This window comes from Panthera tigris, chromosome B4 (genome assembly GCF_018350195.1).
Source record: "Panthera tigris isolate Pti1 chromosome B4, P.tigris_Pti1_mat1.1, whole genome shotgun sequence".
Lineage (NCBI taxonomy): Eukaryota > Metazoa > Chordata > Mammalia > Carnivora > Felidae > Panthera > Panthera tigris.
The window spans coordinates 140,659,652-140,680,073 of record NC_056666.1 but is presented as its reverse complement, the minus strand read 5'-3'; the positions used below and the strand labels follow the sequence as shown (position 1 = coordinate 140,680,073).

Below are 20,422 nucleotides of genomic sequence, written 5' to 3'. Positions count from 1 at the left end.
CCCTGGCCCTCTGTCTCCCTGGCTCCAGCTTAGAAGTGATGCACACTAGAGAGACTGGGGCGGGGGACTGGGGAGTAATGGGGGTACAAAGAGGGCCCTGGGGTGGGGCTGCCCAACCCTGAGCACTGGAGAGCAGGGGACAGGCAGCACAGCTGACACATGGATGACCTTTTCCCCACATTCAGCTATTTTTAGCTCTAATGCCACCATCCTCACGTGAGACCCTTTAGGCCCCCCCAGGTTCCCAGACCTCTGAGCAATCTCCGCTTGCAGAAACCGGGACCGCCCCCACTCCTGATTCCCACCACAGAGGGAAGGGGATTCTGGTTGCCGCCCCACATCTGTTATCTCAACCCAAATTTGGGAGTGGGTGTCAGGTTCCCGGTGAGGGCGGGGCGGGGATGGCCAGGCCTGAAGGACGTGGGGACACGGGCCAGAGCTACTGGCCCCACACGCTGACAGGAGCGAACCCAACCCGTGAGTGGAGTGGGGGGCAACACAGGGCCACCGGTCCGGCTGAGAGTCCTAGACCAGAGCAGGGGACCAGGACGGCGCCGGGGTCCCTCCCAGGCGGGGCTGGGAGTGCCCAGACCCGGCCTTGCCCCAGACCAACTCTGCGTCTCGCCCCCACCCCGAGGCAGCCATTCTGCAGATTTTACGGCTCGACCCCTGCACCACCGTGACGGACCCTGCCCGGAACGCGGGCGCGAGGGTTCCGCGGCCGTTGGTCAGGCTGCGCGGCCGTGCGAAGCGGGAGGGCGGGGGACGGCCGCTGGCGCGGTGCGGGCGGGGGCGCGGCCCGGCCGGGGGCGGAGGGAGGGGGCCTCCGCGCGGAGGGCGGCCGGGGGCGGGGTCAGCCTGAGCCCGCCCGCGCACCCTCCTGCCCCCTCCCAGGTGACGGCCAACCTCCAGGATGGCGGAAGCGCACCAGGCCGTGGCCTTCCAGTTCACGGTGACCCCAGATGGGGTCGACTTCCGGCTCAGTCGGGAGGCCCTGAAACACGTCTACTTGTCTGGGATCAACTCCTGGAAGAAACGCCTGATTCGCATCAAGGTGGGCGCAGGTGGTTCTCGCTTCTTCCAGCAAGTGCAGAATAGAGTCCTCCCGGAGACAGAGGCCAGGTGTCAGCTGCTGCCCCTTTGTTAAGATCCTCCACCCCCACCTTGGCTGGCAGTCCTGCTGGGTGACAGGCTCTAGCAGTGCAGAAACCAGAGCGGCGCTCAAGGTGTGGCGGGGAGATGGGCATACAAGGAGTGGCAGAGGGACACAGTGAGTAATCGGGTGCTGCAGGTGTGGGAGTGTGGAGAAGGGGAAGACCAGACATGAGGGAGGAAGAAGAACACAACAGGTGAGAGACCCGGGACCCCACAGGTGCCTGCTCACCGCCCTCACTCCTGCTGTAAGTGTGCTTGTTTCTGCCCCACAGAATGGTATCCTTAGGGGTGTGTACCCTGGCAGCCCCACCAGCTGGCTGGTCGTCGTCATGGCAACCGTGGGTTCTTCCTACTGCAAAGTGGACATCTCCATGGGACTCATCTGCTGTATCCAGAGATGCCTCCCTGAGGGGTGAGAAGCAGGGCTATGAGAGAGGGCCGGGCAGGCTCTAAGGCCAGGGTTCCTGAGCTGGGCAGATGCAGGACAGTAGCCATTGGAGGTCCTAGGGCAGCCCTCCCTGGGGGCTGCCATCACCAGAGTCCCACATTCGTAAGTTTGTATGTTATGCATTCAGACACGAGTGTGCCCAGGAATGTTATTCTTCAGCACCTCCCCCAAGATGGTTTGTACCATCAAAACTTCAGAGTCAGAATTTCCCCAAGGCTGGCCTCAAGTGGACCCTCTGCAGCCCTCTCCCTTCTCTGACAGATGTGGCCCCTACCGGACCCCACAGACCCGGGCACTTCTCAGCATGGCTATCTTCTCCACGGGGGTCTGGATGATGGGCATCTTCTTCTTCCGCCAAACCCTGAAAATGCTTCTTTCCTACCATGGCTGGATGTTTGAGATGCACGGCCAGACCAGCCACTTCACCAAAGTCTGGGCTGTGAGCAGAAGCCAGGGGAGGGGTTCAGGCATCTGGTTTGAGACCCTGGGGGCCTCATTTGGGGTTCTAACTTGGAGGGGAGAGGCAGACAGGGCACTGGTGCCTGGTGCATAGGTTTGTCCTGGTTCTGAGGGTCGGGAGCCCAAGTCCTCAAGTGTTTGCTAGTTTGTTTCCGTTATTTCCCCTGGTTCTCACCAGAAACACTCTGTGCTCTGTACGCCCAGTTCTGTGTCCGCCTTCTGTCCAGCCGGCGGCCCATGCTCTACAGCTTCCAGACATCGCTGCCCAAGCTTCCTGTGCCCAGTGTGCCAGCCACAATTCACCGGGTGAGGGCCTGAATCAGACATCCCAATGTGCAGGCTAGGCTGGACCCAGAGGACTTCTGCAAACATAAGGAACTGTCCCCTGCAAAGAGCGCGGTTTAGAGCAATGGGGCTGGGTTGGAAGAGGGTCGGGACAGAGGTGGTTGTTGCTGTTTGGCCCCCACACTGACAACAACTTGGCTGGACAGTACCTGGAGTCTGTGCGGCCCTTGCTGGATGATGAGGAATATTACCGAATGGAGACGCTGGCCAAAGAATTCCAGGACAAGACTGCTCCCAGGCTGCAGAAGTACCTGGTCCTCAAGTCATGGTGGGCAACTAACTATGTGAGTCCCCTCCTGGGCTTACTCTCACCTCCGCTTGTGTCAGGGGGATCTGTCCCCTGCCCTCTGCCCCAGCCCTCACTGCTCCCTCCCTCCCGCAGGTGAGTGACTGGTGGGAAGAGTACGTGTATCTGCGCAGCAGGGCCCCCCTCGTGGTGAACAGCAACTACTATGTCATGGTGCGAGAGAATTCGGGGACAGGGAAGATGAGGGAGGTCCTGGAGGGACAGTCAGGAAGCAGCTTCAGGGCCGCAGAGATACCGAGGATCTAGAGAACTGGGTAGCCACACGGCCTGACGCTGTCAGTCTCAGAGTCCCCAGGCTCCGTCACTTCCTGCCTTGGTTCCCTTGCTGGCCTCCCAGCCACATGTTCCCAGCTCTCCTAACACCATCCCCAGGGAATCTCCTTCATCATGCCTCCCTTTTGTGTCACGATGTGGACCCAGAGCAGCTTCTCTGAGAGCTCAGAAGGTCACTGTTGGTCTCTAACCCTCCCATGACCAGCCCCCCACCCCCAGCACATGCTTGTGCTGCAGCCACCAGGATCCCCCCACCAGCACATGCAGCCACCAGGGTCCCCCCACCGCCCAGCCACAGGTCCATGCAGCATGCCTCTCTCTCCTCTCCCACTGTCCAAAACACACTGTGAATCCTGTGCTGAATTCCCCTCCTCCACAAAACTGTCCTCCTCACAGCTTATATATGGCTTGTCCACACCAGAGGTTTTAAACTGTTTTTTAGTGGGGGGAACTTCTTTTTCAATGCAAAATAAACAAAATACGAACAAAAATAGATTACGGAAAAGCAGATCAAAGATTCAGGCTGGGCGGAGGGGTTACGTGATCAGTTACGCATTTCATCTCTGGCAGTGCACCCTGACCGAATGTGCAGGATGGACCGGGGGAAGGGGTCAAGACACCCTGTCCTTAGGCAGGGAGACCCAGGTGACCTGTGCACATTTGTCACACCACCTGCAAGCTCTGTCCTCTCTCTGTAGGACTTTGTGCTCATCAAGAACACAGACATACAGGCAGCCCGCCTGGGAAACATCGTCCACGCTATGATCATGTATCGCCGTAAACTGGACCGTGAAGAGATCAAGCCTGTGAGTTGTGTTGGGTTGAGGGCATGACAGGGAAAGGAGGCCTGAGTCTGAGCCATGCTGGGCCTTCCTCCCAGGTGATGGCACTGGGCATCGTGCCCATGTGCTCCTACCAGATGGAGAGGATGTTCAACACCACCCGGATCCCAGGCAAGGAGACAGGTACTGGCCACAACCAGGAGCCCGTGGTGGGACCATCCAGACGGAGTTCCCTCCCGCCCAGCTCTGGGCCTGCCATGGCTGGTCACCCTACCACCTGCTCATCCATCACCAAGCATCCTGGGTGTCTCAGGGTCATGTAATTGTGACCCTGCTATTCACAGGCACGACGCTAGTGCTGGGACCCTGCGGGCCCAAAACAGAGCCCCTCCTGTCCTGTCTGGGCTTCACAGGCCGGGGGAAGGTAGTCTGAGGAAGGAGCAGGGTGGGGGGGGAAGGTAGTCTGAGGAAGGAGCAGCGGGGGGGCGGAGCTTTCCGTGAGCCCTTCATGGAGCCTGTGGGACCAGAAGGCTGCTCGCAGACCCCGGGGCAGTGTGTGGGCTTCCTGCCCTGTGAAGTGCTTCACAGGGTGTTGGCCTTCAACAAGGTGTGGAGGCAACCAGCATAGGGCCTGGTTCAGTGCAGGCCCCCTGCACCCCAGCCCCCCCCCCCAGGGAAGCTGGCAGCCTACAGAGCAGGTGGAGTGGAGCAAGGCACGCCATGCCACACTGCCTCAGCCTTCCTGCCCGCTTCCGCTGCAGACCTGCTGCAGCACCTCTCCGACAGCAGGCACGTGGCCGTCTACCACAAGGGCCGCTTCTTCAAGGTGTGGCTCTACGAGGGCTCACACCTGCTCAAGCCTCGCGACCTGGAGATGCAGTTCCAGAGGATCCTGGATGACCCCTCCCCACCTCAGCCTGGGGAGGAGAAGCTGGCAGCCCTCACTGCGGGGGGAAGGTATCAGGGCCCCACGAGGGGAGGGGCTTGGCCCCGAGTGCCGCCCTGGAACGTGGGGCCAGAGGCATGACTGAGGGAGGGAAGTGCCGGCACGGCATCCTCTGTCCACAGCAGGACCCTCTGTGGCGAGGGGCACTGCTGGTCAGTGGCTGTAGCCCACTGCATCTCCAGCCACATCCGGCTCGGTGATGGCCAGGAGGGAGTGTGTGGAGGACAAGGACACCTTCCAGGAGAGGCTGGTACCCCCAGCTCTGGGCCCTGCTGGGTCCTGGGAGGTGCCCTTCTCTGCCACCCACAGTGTCTCCAGCTCTCACCCTGCCCTTATGCCCCCAGAGTGGAGTGGGCACAGGCACGCCAGGCTTTCTTCAGCTCCGGCAAGAACAAGACTGCTCTAGACGCCATCGAGCGCGCTGCTTTCTTTGTGGCCCTGGACGAGGAGTCTCCCCACTACGACCCTGAAGATGAGGCCAGCCTCAGCCTCTATGGCAAGGCCCTACTTCATGGCAACTGCTACAACAGGTGCGGCACCCCAGCCCCGGTGCAGGCCCCCCGCCTCTCCGTCCATCTCGGTGTGCTCCGCTCATCGCCTGCCTCCTTTCCTGCAGGTGGTTCGACAAGTCTTTTACTCTCATTGCCTTCAAGAATGGCCAGCTGGGCCTCAACACTGAACACGCGTGGGCAGACGCCCCTATCATAGGGCACCTCTGGGAGGTAACGGGCCCTGACAGGCATCCTGCAGGGCAGGCTGGGTGCGGGACACGTGGGTGGTCTCTCAGCCTGACCTTCTCCCTGCAGTTTGTCCTGGGCACTGACACCTTCCACCTGGGCTACACGGAGACTGGGCACTGCCTGGGCAAACCGAACCCCATGCTTGCAGCTCCCCAGCGGCTGCAGTGGGACATTCCTGAGCAGGTGTGCCGTCTGCGAAGGAACAGGGACGGGCTTGTGAGAGTGACAAGTATGACAAGTACCCGGGATGCTCTCGGGGGAGGGACAGGAGCTTCTCAGAGTCCATTTGGTGGTTAGAGAAAGATGTGAGGTGTGAGAGTCATCCATGGGGCACCTGTTAGTGCCTCCCTCTTCCCACAAAGCCCTACCTGACCTCTGGTGGCTGCTGCCCCCAGGTTGCCCTTTGTGTCTGAAGATGGAGAAGGTGCACCGAGACCTGCCCAGCCCCGCTTTTCATCTATCACCTAAACTTCAGGCCTCCCAGATGTGACCCTGGAGTCCTGCTTAGAGAGCTCTGCCCCCAGCTGACCCTTCCATGTCTTGGCAGTGCCAGGCGGTCATCGAGAGCTCCTACCAGGTGGCCACAGCGCTGGCAGACGACGTGGAGCTGTACTGCTTCCAGTTCTTGCCATTTGGCAAAGGCCTCATCAAGAAGTGTCGGACCAGCCCTGACGCCTTTGTGCAGATTGCCCTGCAGCTGGCCCACTTCCGGGTAGGAGCCCCGCGGGGCCGCTGAGGGGGCAGGGTGGCACCAGACTCACCTGCCAGATTCACCCCTCTCTGCTCCTCAGGACAGGGGCAAGTTCTGCCTGACCTATGAAGCCTCCATGACTAGAATGTTCCGAGAGGGACGGACCGAGACTGTACGTTCCTGTACCAGCGAGTCCACAGCCTTTGTTCAGGCTATGGTGAAGGGGTCCCACATGGTGAGCCTCCCCGACCAGCCACACTGTGAGGTGACCCCTCTACCTTCTGCCCACTTTGGGGTCAGGGCTACTCTTCACTGCTCCACTTCTGCTCCCCAGAAAGCAGACCTCCAAGATCTCTTCCGGAAAGCTTCCAAGAAACACCAGAATATGTACCGCCTGGCCATGACAGGGGCTGGGATAGACAGGCACCTCTTCTGCCTTTACGTGGTCTCCAAGTACCTGGGGGTCAGCTCCCCTTTCCTGGCTGAGGTCAGCATTGTTGGTGGGTGTGTCCTCTGTCCCCATGCCCTCTCCTGGGGGGGCTTGGCCTGTTTTCTTTCTGGCCAGCTCCCCAGAAGCTGCCCTCGAGGGCTGGGGCCGGCTTTTCCACTCTACAGCCCATCCAGGCTCGTGGTCCTGGCTCTGAGTGGGAACCTCCCCTCACGGAGCTGGTGTTCTCATGAGAGTGTCAGGTGGTGACAGCACTTGTGAGGAAAGCGTAGAGGCTGCAGTATCAGGGTGGGCAGAATACCCAGGCAGGGGAACCTCCGGTGCCCAGACACTGAGGCAGGGGTGTGGGTGCGCAAGGAACAGCAGGAGGGGAGGGAGCAGAACCAAGGAAGGGATAGGCTGGTAGGAGAGGAGGCCCAGGGGACAGTTAGGTCACATGGGGCCTTGAGGGTTTTGTGCGGATGCTGACATGGCTGAGAACACACTGGCAGGGCGGGCGAGGGGCAGCGTCACTCGTACTGGTGCTGAGGCACCACCTGTCAGCAGGTGCATGCTCGGTGCATGGCGCTCCGTGCATGGTGTCTCACTGCTGGGGCCCCCTTGTTGCAGGTGCTCTCAGAACCCTGGCGCCTCTCCACCAGCCAGATCGCTCAATTCCAGATCCGTATGTTTGACCCAGAGCAGTACCCGAATCACTTGGGCGCCGGTGGTGGCTTTGGCCCCGTAAGTGCCCTTGAGAGGGGACAGATGAGCAGGACTGGGCCCCAGGGGTTTCAGTGGAGAGTGCAGTCTTGAAGTCAGACCAGAGGTGGGAGCACGGCCCCGGGGCTTGCCCTGCGTGGAAACAGCATGAGTAGCTACGGGCCTGACCTGAAGACAGAAGACAGAAGACGGGTGCCTGGGGCCCACCCAGGCCAACACTCCTCAATACTCCCAGCTGCAGCATGGCCACACCCAGGGCTGGTTTCCTCCTCTGAAGCGTGTGCTTCCCAGAGACAGCCCAGGCCTCCCACTGAGAAGTTCGAGTGGGCTAGTTTGTCACCCCCCCCCCCCCCCCCGAGAGAAGCAGTGATATTGAGCCTTCTGAAAGAAACACAAGGTCCTGGCTCCTGGTCTGGAGCTGCATCGGGCAGAGCCCCTCGGTTTTCACGCTTTTTCCTGGGGGTGTTCCTGACCGCAGGAGAAACGCAGCATCTGGGGTGGGGCCCCTTCCTGGGAATATTGTGGGGAGAACAAGCGTGAAGTCAGCTTGGCTTTCGGATCCACAAAGTTTGGTTTACTTGTTCTTTACTCTCGTGCTGCCCTCAGGTGGCAGACGACGGCTATGGGGTTTCCTACATGATTGCGGGCGAAAACACCATCTTCTTCCACATCTCCAGCAAGTTTTCAAGCTCAGAGACGGTGAGTCTCCCCTGTTCCTGCACAGGCCTGAGGAGGGGATGCCACCTGGGGCCCTGTCTGGGCAGGGTGGGGGAAGAGTCCTCAGTTTTAGGGGCAGAGGGACAGGGGTTCACCTGAAGGTTGGTCTGAGCTCTTGGCTCCCACAGAATGCCCAGCGCTTTGGGAACCACATCCGCCAGGCTCTGCTGGACATCGCTGATCTTTTCCAAGTTCCCAAGGCCGACAGCTGAGAGCTGGAGAAATGCCAGCTGCCCTTCCATCCCCACGTTGTGGAGGGAGGGGCCTGTGGTCGGCTCACAGGCACAGGGTGGCCTTGCACAGGTGTCCCGGCTCCAAGGACAGCTCTGGCAGCCGGCACTTTCCAGGCAGATAGATGCTGCTGGCTGAGGGCCCAGGTGGTGGAGGTGGGGTTGGAGCAGGGAGGGGATTTCGATTTTCTTTTTCTTGCTAGATACTAATAAAGATAAGGCTGTGTAATTTTCTCTGGGCTCTCAGGTACCTTTGTTTTGCTGGGGACTATGAGGCCCTCCCCTGCCCAAGTCCAGACCAGAGAAGTGGCAGGGTGGGGAGCTGGGGCTGGGAGACTGAGAGGCATATGACCTACTTTGAAATGCGTGTCTCTCCTGAGGTCACCGCTGTCCACACTCACGTGTGCGCTTGGAATAAATTCTTGCTTTAGAACTTCACCTGGTCCCTGGGGCCACTTCTGTTTGTCAGCCAGAGAGTGGGGCCCACCTGCCTCCTCCATGAATAGTCACGCCCTCTGCACCCCTGCACAGCCCTGTGGAGACCCTTGGCCTCCTCCTGGCCAAAGGGAGGGGCTGTAACCTCAGGCCCGAGGTCAAGGTGCCAAGTGGCCATGTCTGTGAGACGGCACACACCATAATCTGGAGCAACACATGCTCCTCCTCTCAGGTTGGCTTTTACATTAAATTAACATCAGGAGTAAACAAAAAATAATTTGTTTGGAAAGTATAAGTAGACAGCACTATCACTGCATGCTAGAATGAATCTGGATCTCAGCCCTATGCTTGGTGCTAAGAACCCAGAAATGAAGGGGCGCCTGGGAGGCTCAGTTGGTTAAGCATCCGACTCTGGCTCAGGTCACGACCTCATGGTTCGTGGGTTCGAGCCCCACATCGGGCTCTGTGCTGACAGCTCAGAGCCTGGAGCCTGCTTTGGATTTTGTGTCTCCCTCTCTCTGCCCCTCCCCTGCTCATGCTCTGTCTCTGTCTCAAAAAAATAAATAAACATTAAAAAAATGTTAAAAAAAAAAAAAAAAAAAGAGCCCAGAAATGAATTAGACATAATCCTGGGCCTTCTCTCATGAAGCTCTGTTTGTCGAGCTCTGTGCTGGGGGTTCAGTGGTGAACAAGGCACCGACCTATGTGGAATTCACTATTAGGTGAAACAGGCATGGATCAGGGGACGGAGTGGCTGGCAGGGAAACCAGGAGGCTTTTGGAATAATTCACTTAGTAAGTACTTATTGAGTGCTACCGTGGGCTAGGCACTGGGATACAGCTGTGAATAAAACTGGCCAAAAGAGTCCCTCCCTCTGGGGCTTAGAGTCTAGTGGGGAGGCAGGCGTTAACGAAGAAGAATGAGTAAATTATATAGTAAGTCAGATAGAAATAAGTGCTAAGGAGAAAAGTAAGGGGAGGGAGCGCGGAGGGGTGGGTGGCGATTTCAGATGGGGTTGCACAGGCAGGCCTTCCGGAGCGGGGCCACTGGACTCAGACCTGAAGGAAATGAGCATGCAAGGGCAGCAGATACCTGGCAGAGTGGACAGCAAGAGCCAAAGCTTCAAGGTGGAAGCATTGCCTGCTGCAATGCAGGAACAGTACTGGACGGTCTGTGGCTGGCACAGAATTAGTGGGGGGGGCGGAGCCGGGGGGGGGGCGGGGAACAGGTGGACTGTGCCAGACTCTGGTTTCCCTGAATGACGGGGGAGACGTTGAGGTTTGAGCAGAGGGTGATATGACCTGCCCTAAATTTTAACGGGATCATCATGGCCAACCTAAATGACATTAGAACCAACGGCGGGGGGCGGGGGGCAGGGGGTTGTGCACCTGACTCTGGAGTCAGTTGAGCATCTGACTCTTGATTTCAACTCAGATCATGATCTCATGGTTCATGGGTTCGAGCCACATGTCAGGTTCTGTGCTGACAGCGTGGAGTCAGCTTGGGATTCCCTCTCTCTCTGCCCCTCCCATACTCATGCTCTGTCTTTCAAAATAAATAAATATGGGTGCCTGGGTGGCTCAGTCAGTTAAGCATTTAACTATTGGTTTCAGCTCAGGTCATGATCTCATGGTTTGTGAGTTTGAGCCCCACATCGGGCTCCTTGCTGACACTGTGGAGACTGCTTGGGATTCTCTCTCTCTCTCTCTCTCTCTCTCTCTCTCTCTCCCTCCCTCGCTCTCTCTCTGCCCCTCTCCCTGCCTCTCTCAAAAGTAAATAAATAAACAAATTCAATAAATAAACTTTTTTTTTAATTCTTAAAAAAAAATAACAAAGTAGGGGCTGGTAAGGACAGAAAGGAGACCTGTCATTACTGCTCTTGGTGGGGGCCGGGGGGGGAGGTTGGGAGAAATGGCAGGACTTAGACTAAGGAAGGGAGTCTCAGGAAACTGAGAATGTTGAAGGTCCGAAAAACCTGATAGGGAGGCACCAAAGATATTCATATTTTCTGCTTTGGGTGATTGGGATATTGGATGAGAATTTTAAATGTTGAGTTTGATGTGCCTATAGGGAGTATTCGTGAAAATGTCTCAGACTCTTCAAAATATAACTTGAAAGCTAAGGAGATGTAGGCTCCTGAGAACCACTTTGAAGATCATTAAAGCCCTAAGAGCACATGAGAGGATTCCCAGGGCAGAGACTCCTAACCTCCTTTGAGTCTCAGTGAGAAGCTTATAAAACTAAATCTAAGCTCACAAAATGTTACGTTCCATTTCAGAGCTTTCTTGGTCTTCCAAAAATATCTTCACAGACCTCTGCCACTCTGGGTGTCTGTGTAACCTACCTTGGGTAGGTGTCTGGGTTTTGGTAGGTGTCCGGGCTCATCAGTTCACCCAGCTCTGGGAGATCAGTAAGCAGGGTCTCCAAAAAGCTGGCTTTTAATTAATGTTGAAATCCAAAGTTGTTTTTTTTTTTTTATCTGATTTGCTCTTGGTTAAAATAAGTAAGAGGAGAAACCATAGTGCTAAACCAAGATATAAACCTCTGGTGACAACCCATCAAACCCGAACAAGCTACTTGTCTCTCATAGGTTTACAGATCTGCACTAGTAAAGGCTAGCAGCCATAACAGATAAATCCTGACATCTTCATGGTTTAACCCAAGGGAAATTTAGTTCTTGTTCAGTTGGCTGAGATGGAGACTCAGCTCCATACCATTATTCAAAGGCATGTTGACAGAAGCCCTGCCTTCCTCAAGTAGGTCCCAGGTTGCCTTGGACATCAACATCCAGCAGGTACATGGGGAAGAGAGAGAAAGTATCACTCGTGGGAAGCTTTTACGGATCTGGCCTGGTGATGATACAGGGCACTTACTGCCACATTCACTGGCCAGGGCTCATAATGCAAGGAAGGCTGGAAAATACAGTCTGGCTATATGACAAGGATATAAAGAAAACATTTGGTGAATAGTTAGCTGGTTTTGGATGCACAGGGGCATGGGAAGACCAGACTGACATCTCTGGGCTTACCGAGAGCCCATCCTTCTTGGCCTGAGCTCTGCAGGGTTCTTCAGATAGCTCACCTCATCCACTAGGCAGGGTACCCAAGGCCCCCACATTCCAGCCCAAATGATCTTCTGCCTCAACTCAAGAATGCTGAGCCCCAACCAGACTCTCTATTCCCTAAATGAAGAAGGCTTTTTCACATCCTTGACTTTGCCTTTGATAGAACTTTTGCCTGAAATCCTGTGTTGTTCTCATCTTGGTAAACTCCTACTCTTTCCTGAAGCTGTCTTCATCACCCATCAGAGTTATTGCTGATTAGTATTTTTCTGAGATGCCGTAACAGGAATCAGCTCTGGGTAGTCTAAGCAAAGGTGGAAGGAATAAAAGTATGCAGGGTGGCTCACAGGTGGGAAGGGACAGCAAGGGAACCAGGTTCAGAAGGGGCAGGAACCTGCCAGCTTGGGGAGGGGGTATGGCCTCAATAGATGGGCAAATACTCTGTGCCCAGAACTGTCTGGCTCAGTTATAGCTCTGTTTCCTATTCTGCAATCAGTCCACTAAAAATCAGAATCCTTGAAAGAAAATTCAGTGGGTCCCAGGTTTATCTGGAATCTCAAAGTGTTCAAAACTGGTTAACAGCCTTCCAAGTCAGCTTCTCCCCCACTGCTCCCCAACTCAGCCAGTGATCACCCTCCAGACAGCCACCAACCCATTCCTTCTTTCTTCTTCACTTCCCACATTACCGAGCCCTGTCAAGTCTACCTTCTAAAAGGCTTCTACTCTGTGTACTTCCCTCCACCCCGTCCACATCTCCAACATCATTCACCCACACAGCAACAGTCTGCTTCATCTCTCCCTCCAGCAGCCAGAGAGACCGCTTCACCATGTCACTCCTCTGCCTCCCACCCTTCCGAAGTGCCCTCTAAGTAAAGACTGAGCTCCTTAGACTGGCCTCTTGAGGTGTGAGCATCTCTCCGGCCTCCTCTGGACCACAGCTTAACGTGCAGCCCCACAGCTTAACGTGCAGAACCGTGAGCGGTTCTCTTGCCTGTCCTGACTTGGGGCTATGTGCTTCCACCGCCTGGAGGCCAGTGATGCCTGGCAGGCCTGGACTGGAGCCAGAGCTCACACTCTCCCCAGTTGCATGTACTTTTTCCGTTTCCTGCTCTGTAAGACAGATGCAACAATGTCCGCCAGCACTGTAGTTGTCAAGACTGAATATATTTGGGCGTCGAACTAATTGAACCAATACTTACTAGCACCTGCTGTGCCAAGTGCTGTCCTGAACATTGGGGGCACAGTGGTCAAGCAGACAGGGCCCTGAGTGCATACCTTACACTCATGAGCCACAGAGAGGAACACAATGATCAGGACCACCAGTGGACCCTCGCTGCAATTCTGCTCTCCCGAGATCTCAGCCGGTCCTCAGTCTGGGAACTCGGCCCATCTGCGACCCAGAGCCCCACGTGCGAGACCAGCCGGAGACGACTCCGCCCCTTCCGCTCTACAGAGTAGCCAATGAGACCTGGAGGCTGACACTTGGGACCGGCCAGAAGTGGGCGCATTCACGTGTTTGTGACCCCGCCCCTTCCGCTCCGGGAGACTGGCCAATGAGGGCGAGAAGCCACTTCTGGGGGCGGATCTGGTAACGGAAAGGGGCGGGGTGCCTTTCCGAGCTTGGACCTCGTGCCCCAGGCTGCGTAGGTGGACGGCGGATCCTGACGCGAGCGCAGGCGGTGCGGGAGGTGAGCCACGCCCTCGCTGCGCGCCCTGACCGCAGCGTCCCCACTCCTTCTCAGACGTAACCCGTGACCTCGCCCCAGTCTCCTCGCCCCCACACCCCCACCCCTCACGTGTCTTCTCCCCCCACAAATCCCCACCCCTCACGTGTCTCCTCCCCCCACCCCCCCACGTGTCTCCTCACTCGCACCCCCCCCACACCCCAGTCTCGTCGCCCCCCCCCCTCCCCGCCTCCTGCAGACGCCACACACTGCACATCCCAGACCCCGGACCTTCCCGCCCAACCTGACCCTCTCACGTGTTGCCGCCACAGCTGGAGCACCTGCGCTCGCTAGACCACACTCTCCGGTTCCTGACGTCCGCTCACCGGGAGCGGCCCCAGAGCCTCTCGCCCCGTCGCTCCGGGACTCCCACCGCGCGCGCGCCCCTCGCCCTCACACAGCCTCCGTGACCCGAGCGCCCCTCTTGTCTCAGCCGAGGGGGGCCCAGCCTCCACCGGACTCTTCGGACTCCAGGCCCTGGAGTTCTGCACACCTCTGCGCTCTGCGGCGCCCAGGACCCCTGCGACCCCGAGCCTTTCACGCCCGGAGTGATCCCCAACCCTCCTGCTCTCCTCCCCCCCCCCCCCCCACTGCTCGCCCAGCCCCCTTAGTGTCCTGTTCCCCGCGTTCCCTTGGCTTTGGAAGCGCTCTGGCCCTCCGTTCCGCCCTAGGCTTGCTCACCCCCTTTCCCCGTCTAGCCATCCCTCCCCTGAGATCCAGCATCACCCTGGCCCCAGCCCCCAGCCCCAGGCCACCTGGGCCTCGACCTCATGTCCCCACTGGGCCTCCGCTGGCTCCCCCCGCATCCTCTCAGCCCTAAGTCCGCTGCCTTACGTGTGTCCTCACCCTGCCCGTCCGCCCCACGCGTTTCAAAATCCCCGGCCAGCCACGTCCATCCCCTCTCTCTGTGCCACCCCGGAGTCCTGCGTTTGCTGTGCAGCCGTGTGGCCTCGGCACGCTACCCCTGCTTCTCTGCTGCACGTCTGGGTGCCTGTAGGGGGCACACAGCTTTAACCCTTATTATTGTCCTCAAACCGAGAATGCCTGTTAGGAGAAGAACCTTTTCATTGCCATTTGCGGGCGAGCTAGAGACCTCAGCTGAGCCTGGACCACCTGGCCCCTTAACCTGCCTTAGCCTTCCCCTCCCTTCTCAGGGTCATGTGACCACTTTCCTACCGGAAACCGGTCCCTGCGCCATAGGTTACCCTTTCTCCGCGTTCTTCAGCCTTTTCCGTTCAACTAGCTCTTTCCACACAGCCTAAACACAGGCAGGTTTCTGCCTTTGTGAATTAAAAAACAGAAAACGTTCCCTCTGTCACCTTCTTACTCTCTCCTATTTGTCCTGTCTCCATGAAATCTGCATGTCCTCTTTTGTTTAATGCTTCATTAATTGTTGATTCGTGGAAATCTTGTTGTTCCTGTTACTCACTTAGGCCTGACGCCCAAACAAGATGTCCTAAATTCATTTGGTCCTTTCGTAATATTTGACATTGGTGTAACATCTCCCAACACAAAACCAAAGACACCTGTGACTGCACGTTACATCCCAGCTACCGACCCTTTCTCTGCTTCTCTTTGAACCAGAACACGCAAGTTTCTACTTCTCTTCTTACCCTCTCTGTAAGCACGTTGCAATCAGGCTTTTGTCCACGCCACCTCACGAAAACAGCTTCTGTCAAGATTGCCAGTGACCTTCAGATTGTCAAATCCATGGTCACTTTTTATTCCTTATGCTACTTTTTTTTTTATGTTTATTTATTTTGAGAGAGAGAGAGAGAGCATGTGTGAGCCGGAGAGGGAGAGAGAGAGAGAGAGAGAGAGAGAGAGAGAGAGAGAGAGAGAGAGAGAGAGAGAGAGAGAGAGAGAGAGAATGCCAAGCAGGCTCCATTCATACTCTCCACAGAGCACTGGGCTCAATCCCACCAACGGTGAGATCATGATCTGAGCCGAAATCAGGAGTCAGACGCTTAATCGACTGAGCCACCCAGGTGCCCCTGCTTATGCTACTTTATATGAGACACAATGGATCACTCTTTGTTTACTTTCTTTGCTGGTTTTTCTTCTACCTTTGCTGGTCCTCTTCTTCCCAAATTCTGAATATTGAAGAGGTCACCTCTCTTCCATCTACTCTCACTTCCTAGGAGATCTCAACTAGTCCCATGGCTTTAAGTGTCATCTGTACCCCAGTGACTCCCCAATAAGGATGTTCAGCCAGACTTTTCACCACACTCCAGATTTATATTTCTACTTGGGTGCCAGGACATGCTGTTGGCTCAAGGTTTACAACATATTTAGAATCCAGTCACTTCTCACTATTTCCACTATTTTTTTTTTTTTTTGAGAGAGAGAGAGCACGTGCATGTGCACACACGTGAGCGGGGGGAAGGGGTAGAAGGAGAGGGTGAAAGAAATCTTAAGCAGGCTGCGCACCCAGCACGGAGCTCTGTCTTGGGACCATGAGATCACGACCTGAGCCAAAGTCAAGAGTCGGGGGTTTAACTGCAACTGAGCCATCCAAGCAACCCGCGCTCCCCCCACTTCTAACACTCTGGTCCAAGCCTTGCCATCCCTTACCTGGAGTTTTGCGGCAGTTTCCTCTCTGCTCTGCCACCTCCACCATTGCAGCCAGAGTGATCCTTTTAAATCCTAACGCAAATCCCATCACCTCTGTCGAATTTTTCGGACTTCTCCTCCTATGACTCAGAATAAAAGCCAAAGTCTTATATAAACTGCAGTATCCTCTCCCGTCTTTCAGCCGCATCTAACAGCCTACCCTCCTTCACTCCACTCCAGCATTTCCAGCCTTCTTGACCTTCTTCAACCACACCCAAGCACACGTACCCTCAAGGCTTTTTCTTTCCTGTTCCCTCTGCACAGTACTCTTCCCCAAGGTAGCCACCGGACTCCTGTGCTCACTTTCTTGAGGCTATTTGAAGATTCACCTCAGAGCAGATTTCCATAGTGGTTCCTCCCACTCCCATTATTTTTTAGCCTACCTTACTCTGCTATATTTTCTTCATAGCGCTTATTTCCACCTGACATTTTATGTTTATATGTTCCTATACATATATGTTTTATAGATTTATATATTATGTATTTATACACATAAATTATGTATTTATGTATCTGTCTCCCTTGACTAGAATGTAAACTCCACAAGGGCAAGGATTATTGTCTTTTGTTTGCTAATATACCCCTAGCACCTAAAACAGTTCCTGACATTTAATAAATATTTGTTGACTAAATGAATTAATTGGCCAGTCCCTCCTCTCTTCTGTGGTCTCGACTACACACTCCCCAGTTCTCTACATTTCTGACTGTTTATCAGTACCTTTTACGGGCTTGTTTCCAACTGCTCTTAAGAGCTGGTTTTTAAGGACTTTTCCAAATCCATTTTCCCTTCTCCTTTTATACATTCACCGTGAATGATTTTATCTTTTCCCATAATTTAAACTACCATCAAACATTTATTTTCAGTTTACCCTCTCTCTTGGGCTCCAATCCTGTATTTCAACTGTTTGTTAAATAACTTTACCTGGGTACACCATAGGCACCACACACTCAAGCTGCCCCAGATTGAACTCCTAGAGCCTCTTCATTCCATTCCTCTACCCCCATTCTTTCTCCCCCTTTGTTCCATCTGTCAAGCTCAAAACTACCCACTGTATTGTCTGAGGCAATCGTGAGAAAATGTAATGCTAATGAGCTCCATCTCTAGAATCAGGACTGGGTTTGAATCCAGGCCTACTACTATTTAGCTGTGTGTCTTTGGATAGGTCCTTCCACAGTCCTCTGTTTCCTTATCTGTACAACAGGGAGAATAATAGCACTTAATTTTGTCACGTTGTTGTGAAATCAGTCAATGTTTGTTGAGAAGTTACGCAGTTCCTGGCACATATTAAGCATGAAATAAATGTTATCTTTTATATCATTAGATTCACATCTCTTTCTCACCTAATTATAGTAAAATGTTTTCTGAGCAACTACTCTGTGTGTACCTCGTGTTACACATACAGTCACGCCTACTATTTAATTTGTTAATTTGGGTGCCTACTCTATCCATAGCTATGTACATCTTCACCTACAAAGGAGCTATCATTTCTATTTTTTTTTTTTTAATTTTTTTTTTTCAACGTTTATTGATTTTTGGGACAGAGAGAGACAGAGCATGAACGGGGGAGGGACAGAGAGAGAGGGAGACACAGAATCGGAAACAGGCTCCAGGCTCTGAGCCATCAGCCCAGAGCCTGACGCGGGGCTCAAACTCACGGACCGTGAGTATCATTTCCATTTTACAGAAGGGGAAACTAAGACTTCAACTTTCCAGTATCTCACAGTCAGTAAATGGCAGAGCCTGGATTCTAGTCCAGGATTTCAGGGTACACAGAAGTTTTTCTTTAGTTGCTTACTACATTTCATTGGTTGTGTTCACTCACATATTTATCAAGAATTTATTGCATACCAGTAGTATAATGTGTGAGCACGCAGACTGCAGCCAGATTGTCAGGACGCAATTCTCAGATCTGCGTCTTTGCTGTCTGACCTTGGGCAATTTAGTTAATTTCTCTGAGCCTTGTTTTCCTCATCTGTAAGTTGGAATAATAATAGTACTTACCTTATATGGTTTTGATAAAGATGCAAATGCTTACAACAATATCTGGCTAGAAGGAGGTGTAGAAGTTGCGGGAACATAAGAGAGGTGAAATCTTCAGGGTTGGCTGATTAGAAATGTAAGGAGAGATTTCTAGAAGTGGCCCTTGAACTAAGTCTTTAAAAACAGAGAGAGTGAGGCAAGGGTATTTCAGGCAGTAGCATAATATATATAAACACATAGAGGCAAGAGAGAACATGGTGTTCTCAGAGTCCTCAATGACATGGCTATAAAGGCTATTTGAGCAGGATTTGGTTTGAAACTGAGCAAGGACATTTGGACGAATGGCTATTGCTCTTCAGAGAATCTTGCGGTACAACAGGTCTCTTTTTACCAGACTTATTTCCTTGTTGGCATGACTATGTACCTATTTATTTATTTACTTTAATGTTTACTTTTTTGAGAGAGAGAGAATCTGTGTGTGCATGGCAGGGAGGGGCAGAGAGAGGGAAACGGAGGATCCAAAGCACTCCGCTAAGAGTGGAGAGCCCAATGCAGGGCTCGAACTCACAAACCTGTGAGATCATGACTTAAGCCAAAATAAGACATTTAATTGACTGAGCCACCCAGGTGCTCCATACCTATTTATTTTTTAATCTCCAATTTCTGTAGTGGTTGGCATATGGAAGACACCCCAATTTACAAAATCTTTGATATGACTGAAGCTTAGGGTACATATGAGGACATGGCTAGATATTGATAAATATGAGCTTTGGTGCCTTTAAAGGCATTATTTAGACAGAGAAAAGAGTATTTGAATGTTTGATTTTAAAAATTAATATTTTATTAAAGTTACTAATATTAAAAATCCATCTTTCCTTGAGCATTTAAGTTTAGTTTATAAATGTTATTCTAAATCAGATTATTAGATTACTTATCCTCAATATGATTATCTCATTCTAAAGTTTTTTTTTTAATGTTTATTTATTTTTGAGAGAGCACAAGTCGGGGAAGGGGCAGAGAGAGGGGGACAGAAGATCCAAAGCGGGCTGTGTGCTGACAGGCTGACAGAAGCAACGGATGTGGGGTTGGAACTCATTAACCACAAGATCATGACCTGAGCTGAAGTCAGACGCTCAGCCCCTCAGCCAACTAAGCCACCCAGGTGCCCTCATTCTAAACTTTTAATCTTGTTGTAGGCTAGCAAATTTAATAATTATTTAAATAACATTATTGTTAGGTTTTCTATTTATAAATTTAAACTCATTTAATTGTAAACTTAATATATTTCATTTCTTTAAGTATCTCAATTGTCTTAATAATAAACCTTCCCACTTTTTTTTTAATGTTTATTTTTGAGAAAGAGAGAGAGAGCATGAGAGGGGGAGGAGAAGAGAAAGAGGGAGACACAGAATCTGAAGCAGGCTCCAGGCTCTGAGCTGTCAGCACAGAGCCCGATGCGGGGCTCAAATTCATGAACCGTGAGATCATGACCTGAGCCGAAGTCGGACGCTTAACTGACTGAGCCACCCAGGCTCCCCAAAACCTTCCCACTCTCTTAAATAATTCTTATAAATATTGGGGCACCTGGGTGGCTCAGTCGGTTGAGCGGCCGGCTTCGGCTCAGGTCATGATCTCGCGGTCCGTGAGTTTAAGCCCCGCGTCGGGCTCTGTGCTGACAGCTCAGAGCCTGGAGCCTGTTTCAGATTCTGTGTCTCCCTCTCTCTGACCCTCCCCCCTTCATGCTCTGTCTCTCTCTGTCTCAAAAATAAATAAACGTTGAAAAAAATTAAAAAATAAAATAAATATCATAAGTCAAACTAATAAATATAATGAACCTCAGATTCCCTAAAAATGTCCTAAATCTCTTTATAAACTTAGTAAGATTTTGACTTAAAATTATAAGCCATAATCAATTTCACATTTTAAGCTAGAATGACAAAGTTGACCTGTTACTCTAATAAGCCAAATTCTCTTAAACATAGAAATGCATAAAATACCAAATACTCGCAGTAATTCTAGCTTTTTATGGTCTTGAACGTGTCCTATCTTTCTTTGTTCCTTACCTTCTCAACATTGTAAGTTATTCACTCACTAAGGAAGCATCTATTTTATCCCGTGCAATTTTTAAAGTTCCCTTCTCTTGTACTTTTCAGAGTTGTCTTCTCAGTTTCCTGAGATGTCATATGATCAGAGGACACTGGCTGGGGTCCAGGGATTCTCTGAGAGTCTGGACTTTACTTAAGACTCCGACTGGTTCTCCTTCTACCTCTCTGGCCCCTCTTCTTCAGTTGCTTTGGCTAGATTCTTCACATCTCCCCAAACTTGATGATGGGCTCATCTCCCTTGATCTCACCCATTGTCATGT

At 52.9% G+C, this 20,422-nt stretch overlaps 2 protein-coding genes across 3 annotated transcripts in view; both read left to right on the top strand.

Moving 5' to 3' along the window:
* Positions 1 to 111: 111 nt before the first annotated feature.
* CPT1B (carnitine palmitoyltransferase 1B) lies at positions 112 to 8,477 on the top strand. 2 transcript variants are annotated; one of them, XM_007094016.3, is made up of 19 exons: positions 112 to 477; positions 895 to 1,054; positions 1,428 to 1,567; positions 1,865 to 2,042; positions 2,267 to 2,368; positions 2,554 to 2,691; positions 2,790 to 2,867; positions 3,686 to 3,793; positions 3,868 to 3,952; positions 4,531 to 4,726; positions 5,060 to 5,245; positions 5,332 to 5,437; positions 5,522 to 5,638; positions 6,003 to 6,167; positions 6,247 to 6,381; positions 6,481 to 6,633; positions 7,204 to 7,317; positions 7,903 to 7,995; positions 8,142 to 8,477. In XM_007094016.3, the coding sequence occupies exons 2-19, from the start codon at positions 914 to 916 to the stop codon at positions 8,223 to 8,225; spliced, it is 2,319 nt and encodes a 772-aa protein (XP_007094078.2). In that variant the 5' UTR covers positions 112 to 477; positions 895 to 913; the 3' UTR covers positions 8,226 to 8,477. The 2 variants fall into 2 exon arrangements, with proteins under 2 accessions (XP_007094078.2, XP_042849579.1); XM_042993645.1 differs by lacking the exon at positions 112 to 477 and having other exon boundaries at positions 808 to 1,054.
* A 4,835-nt stretch (positions 8,478 to 13,312) lies between these two features.
* Positions 13,313 to 20,422, top strand: part of SYCE3 (synaptonemal complex central element protein 3) — a 28,570-nt gene continuing 21,460 nt past the window's right edge. The window contains exon 1 of the mRNA XM_007094015.3: positions 13,313 to 13,427. The gene's annotated coding sequence lies outside the window, so the exon portion shown is untranslated. The remainder of the gene's footprint in view (positions 13,428 to 20,422) is intronic.

What these genes read in the sequence shown, in the direction of transcription:
- CPT1B (XM_007094016.3), top strand. Translation starts at nt 914, where the DNA reads ATGGCGGAAGCGCACCAGGCCGTGGCCTTCCAGTTCACGGTGACCCCA. An exon ending in GATCCCAGGCAAGGAGACAG is followed by an intron (nt 3,953 to 4,530) that starts GTACTGGCCACA and finishes CTTCCGCTGCAG; the next exon opens with ACCTGCTGCAGCACCTCTCC. An exon ending in GCCCTCACTGCGGGGGGAAG is followed by an intron (nt 4,727 to 5,059) that starts GTATCAGGGCCC and finishes TTATGCCCCCAG; the next exon opens with AGTGGAGTGGGCACAGGCAC.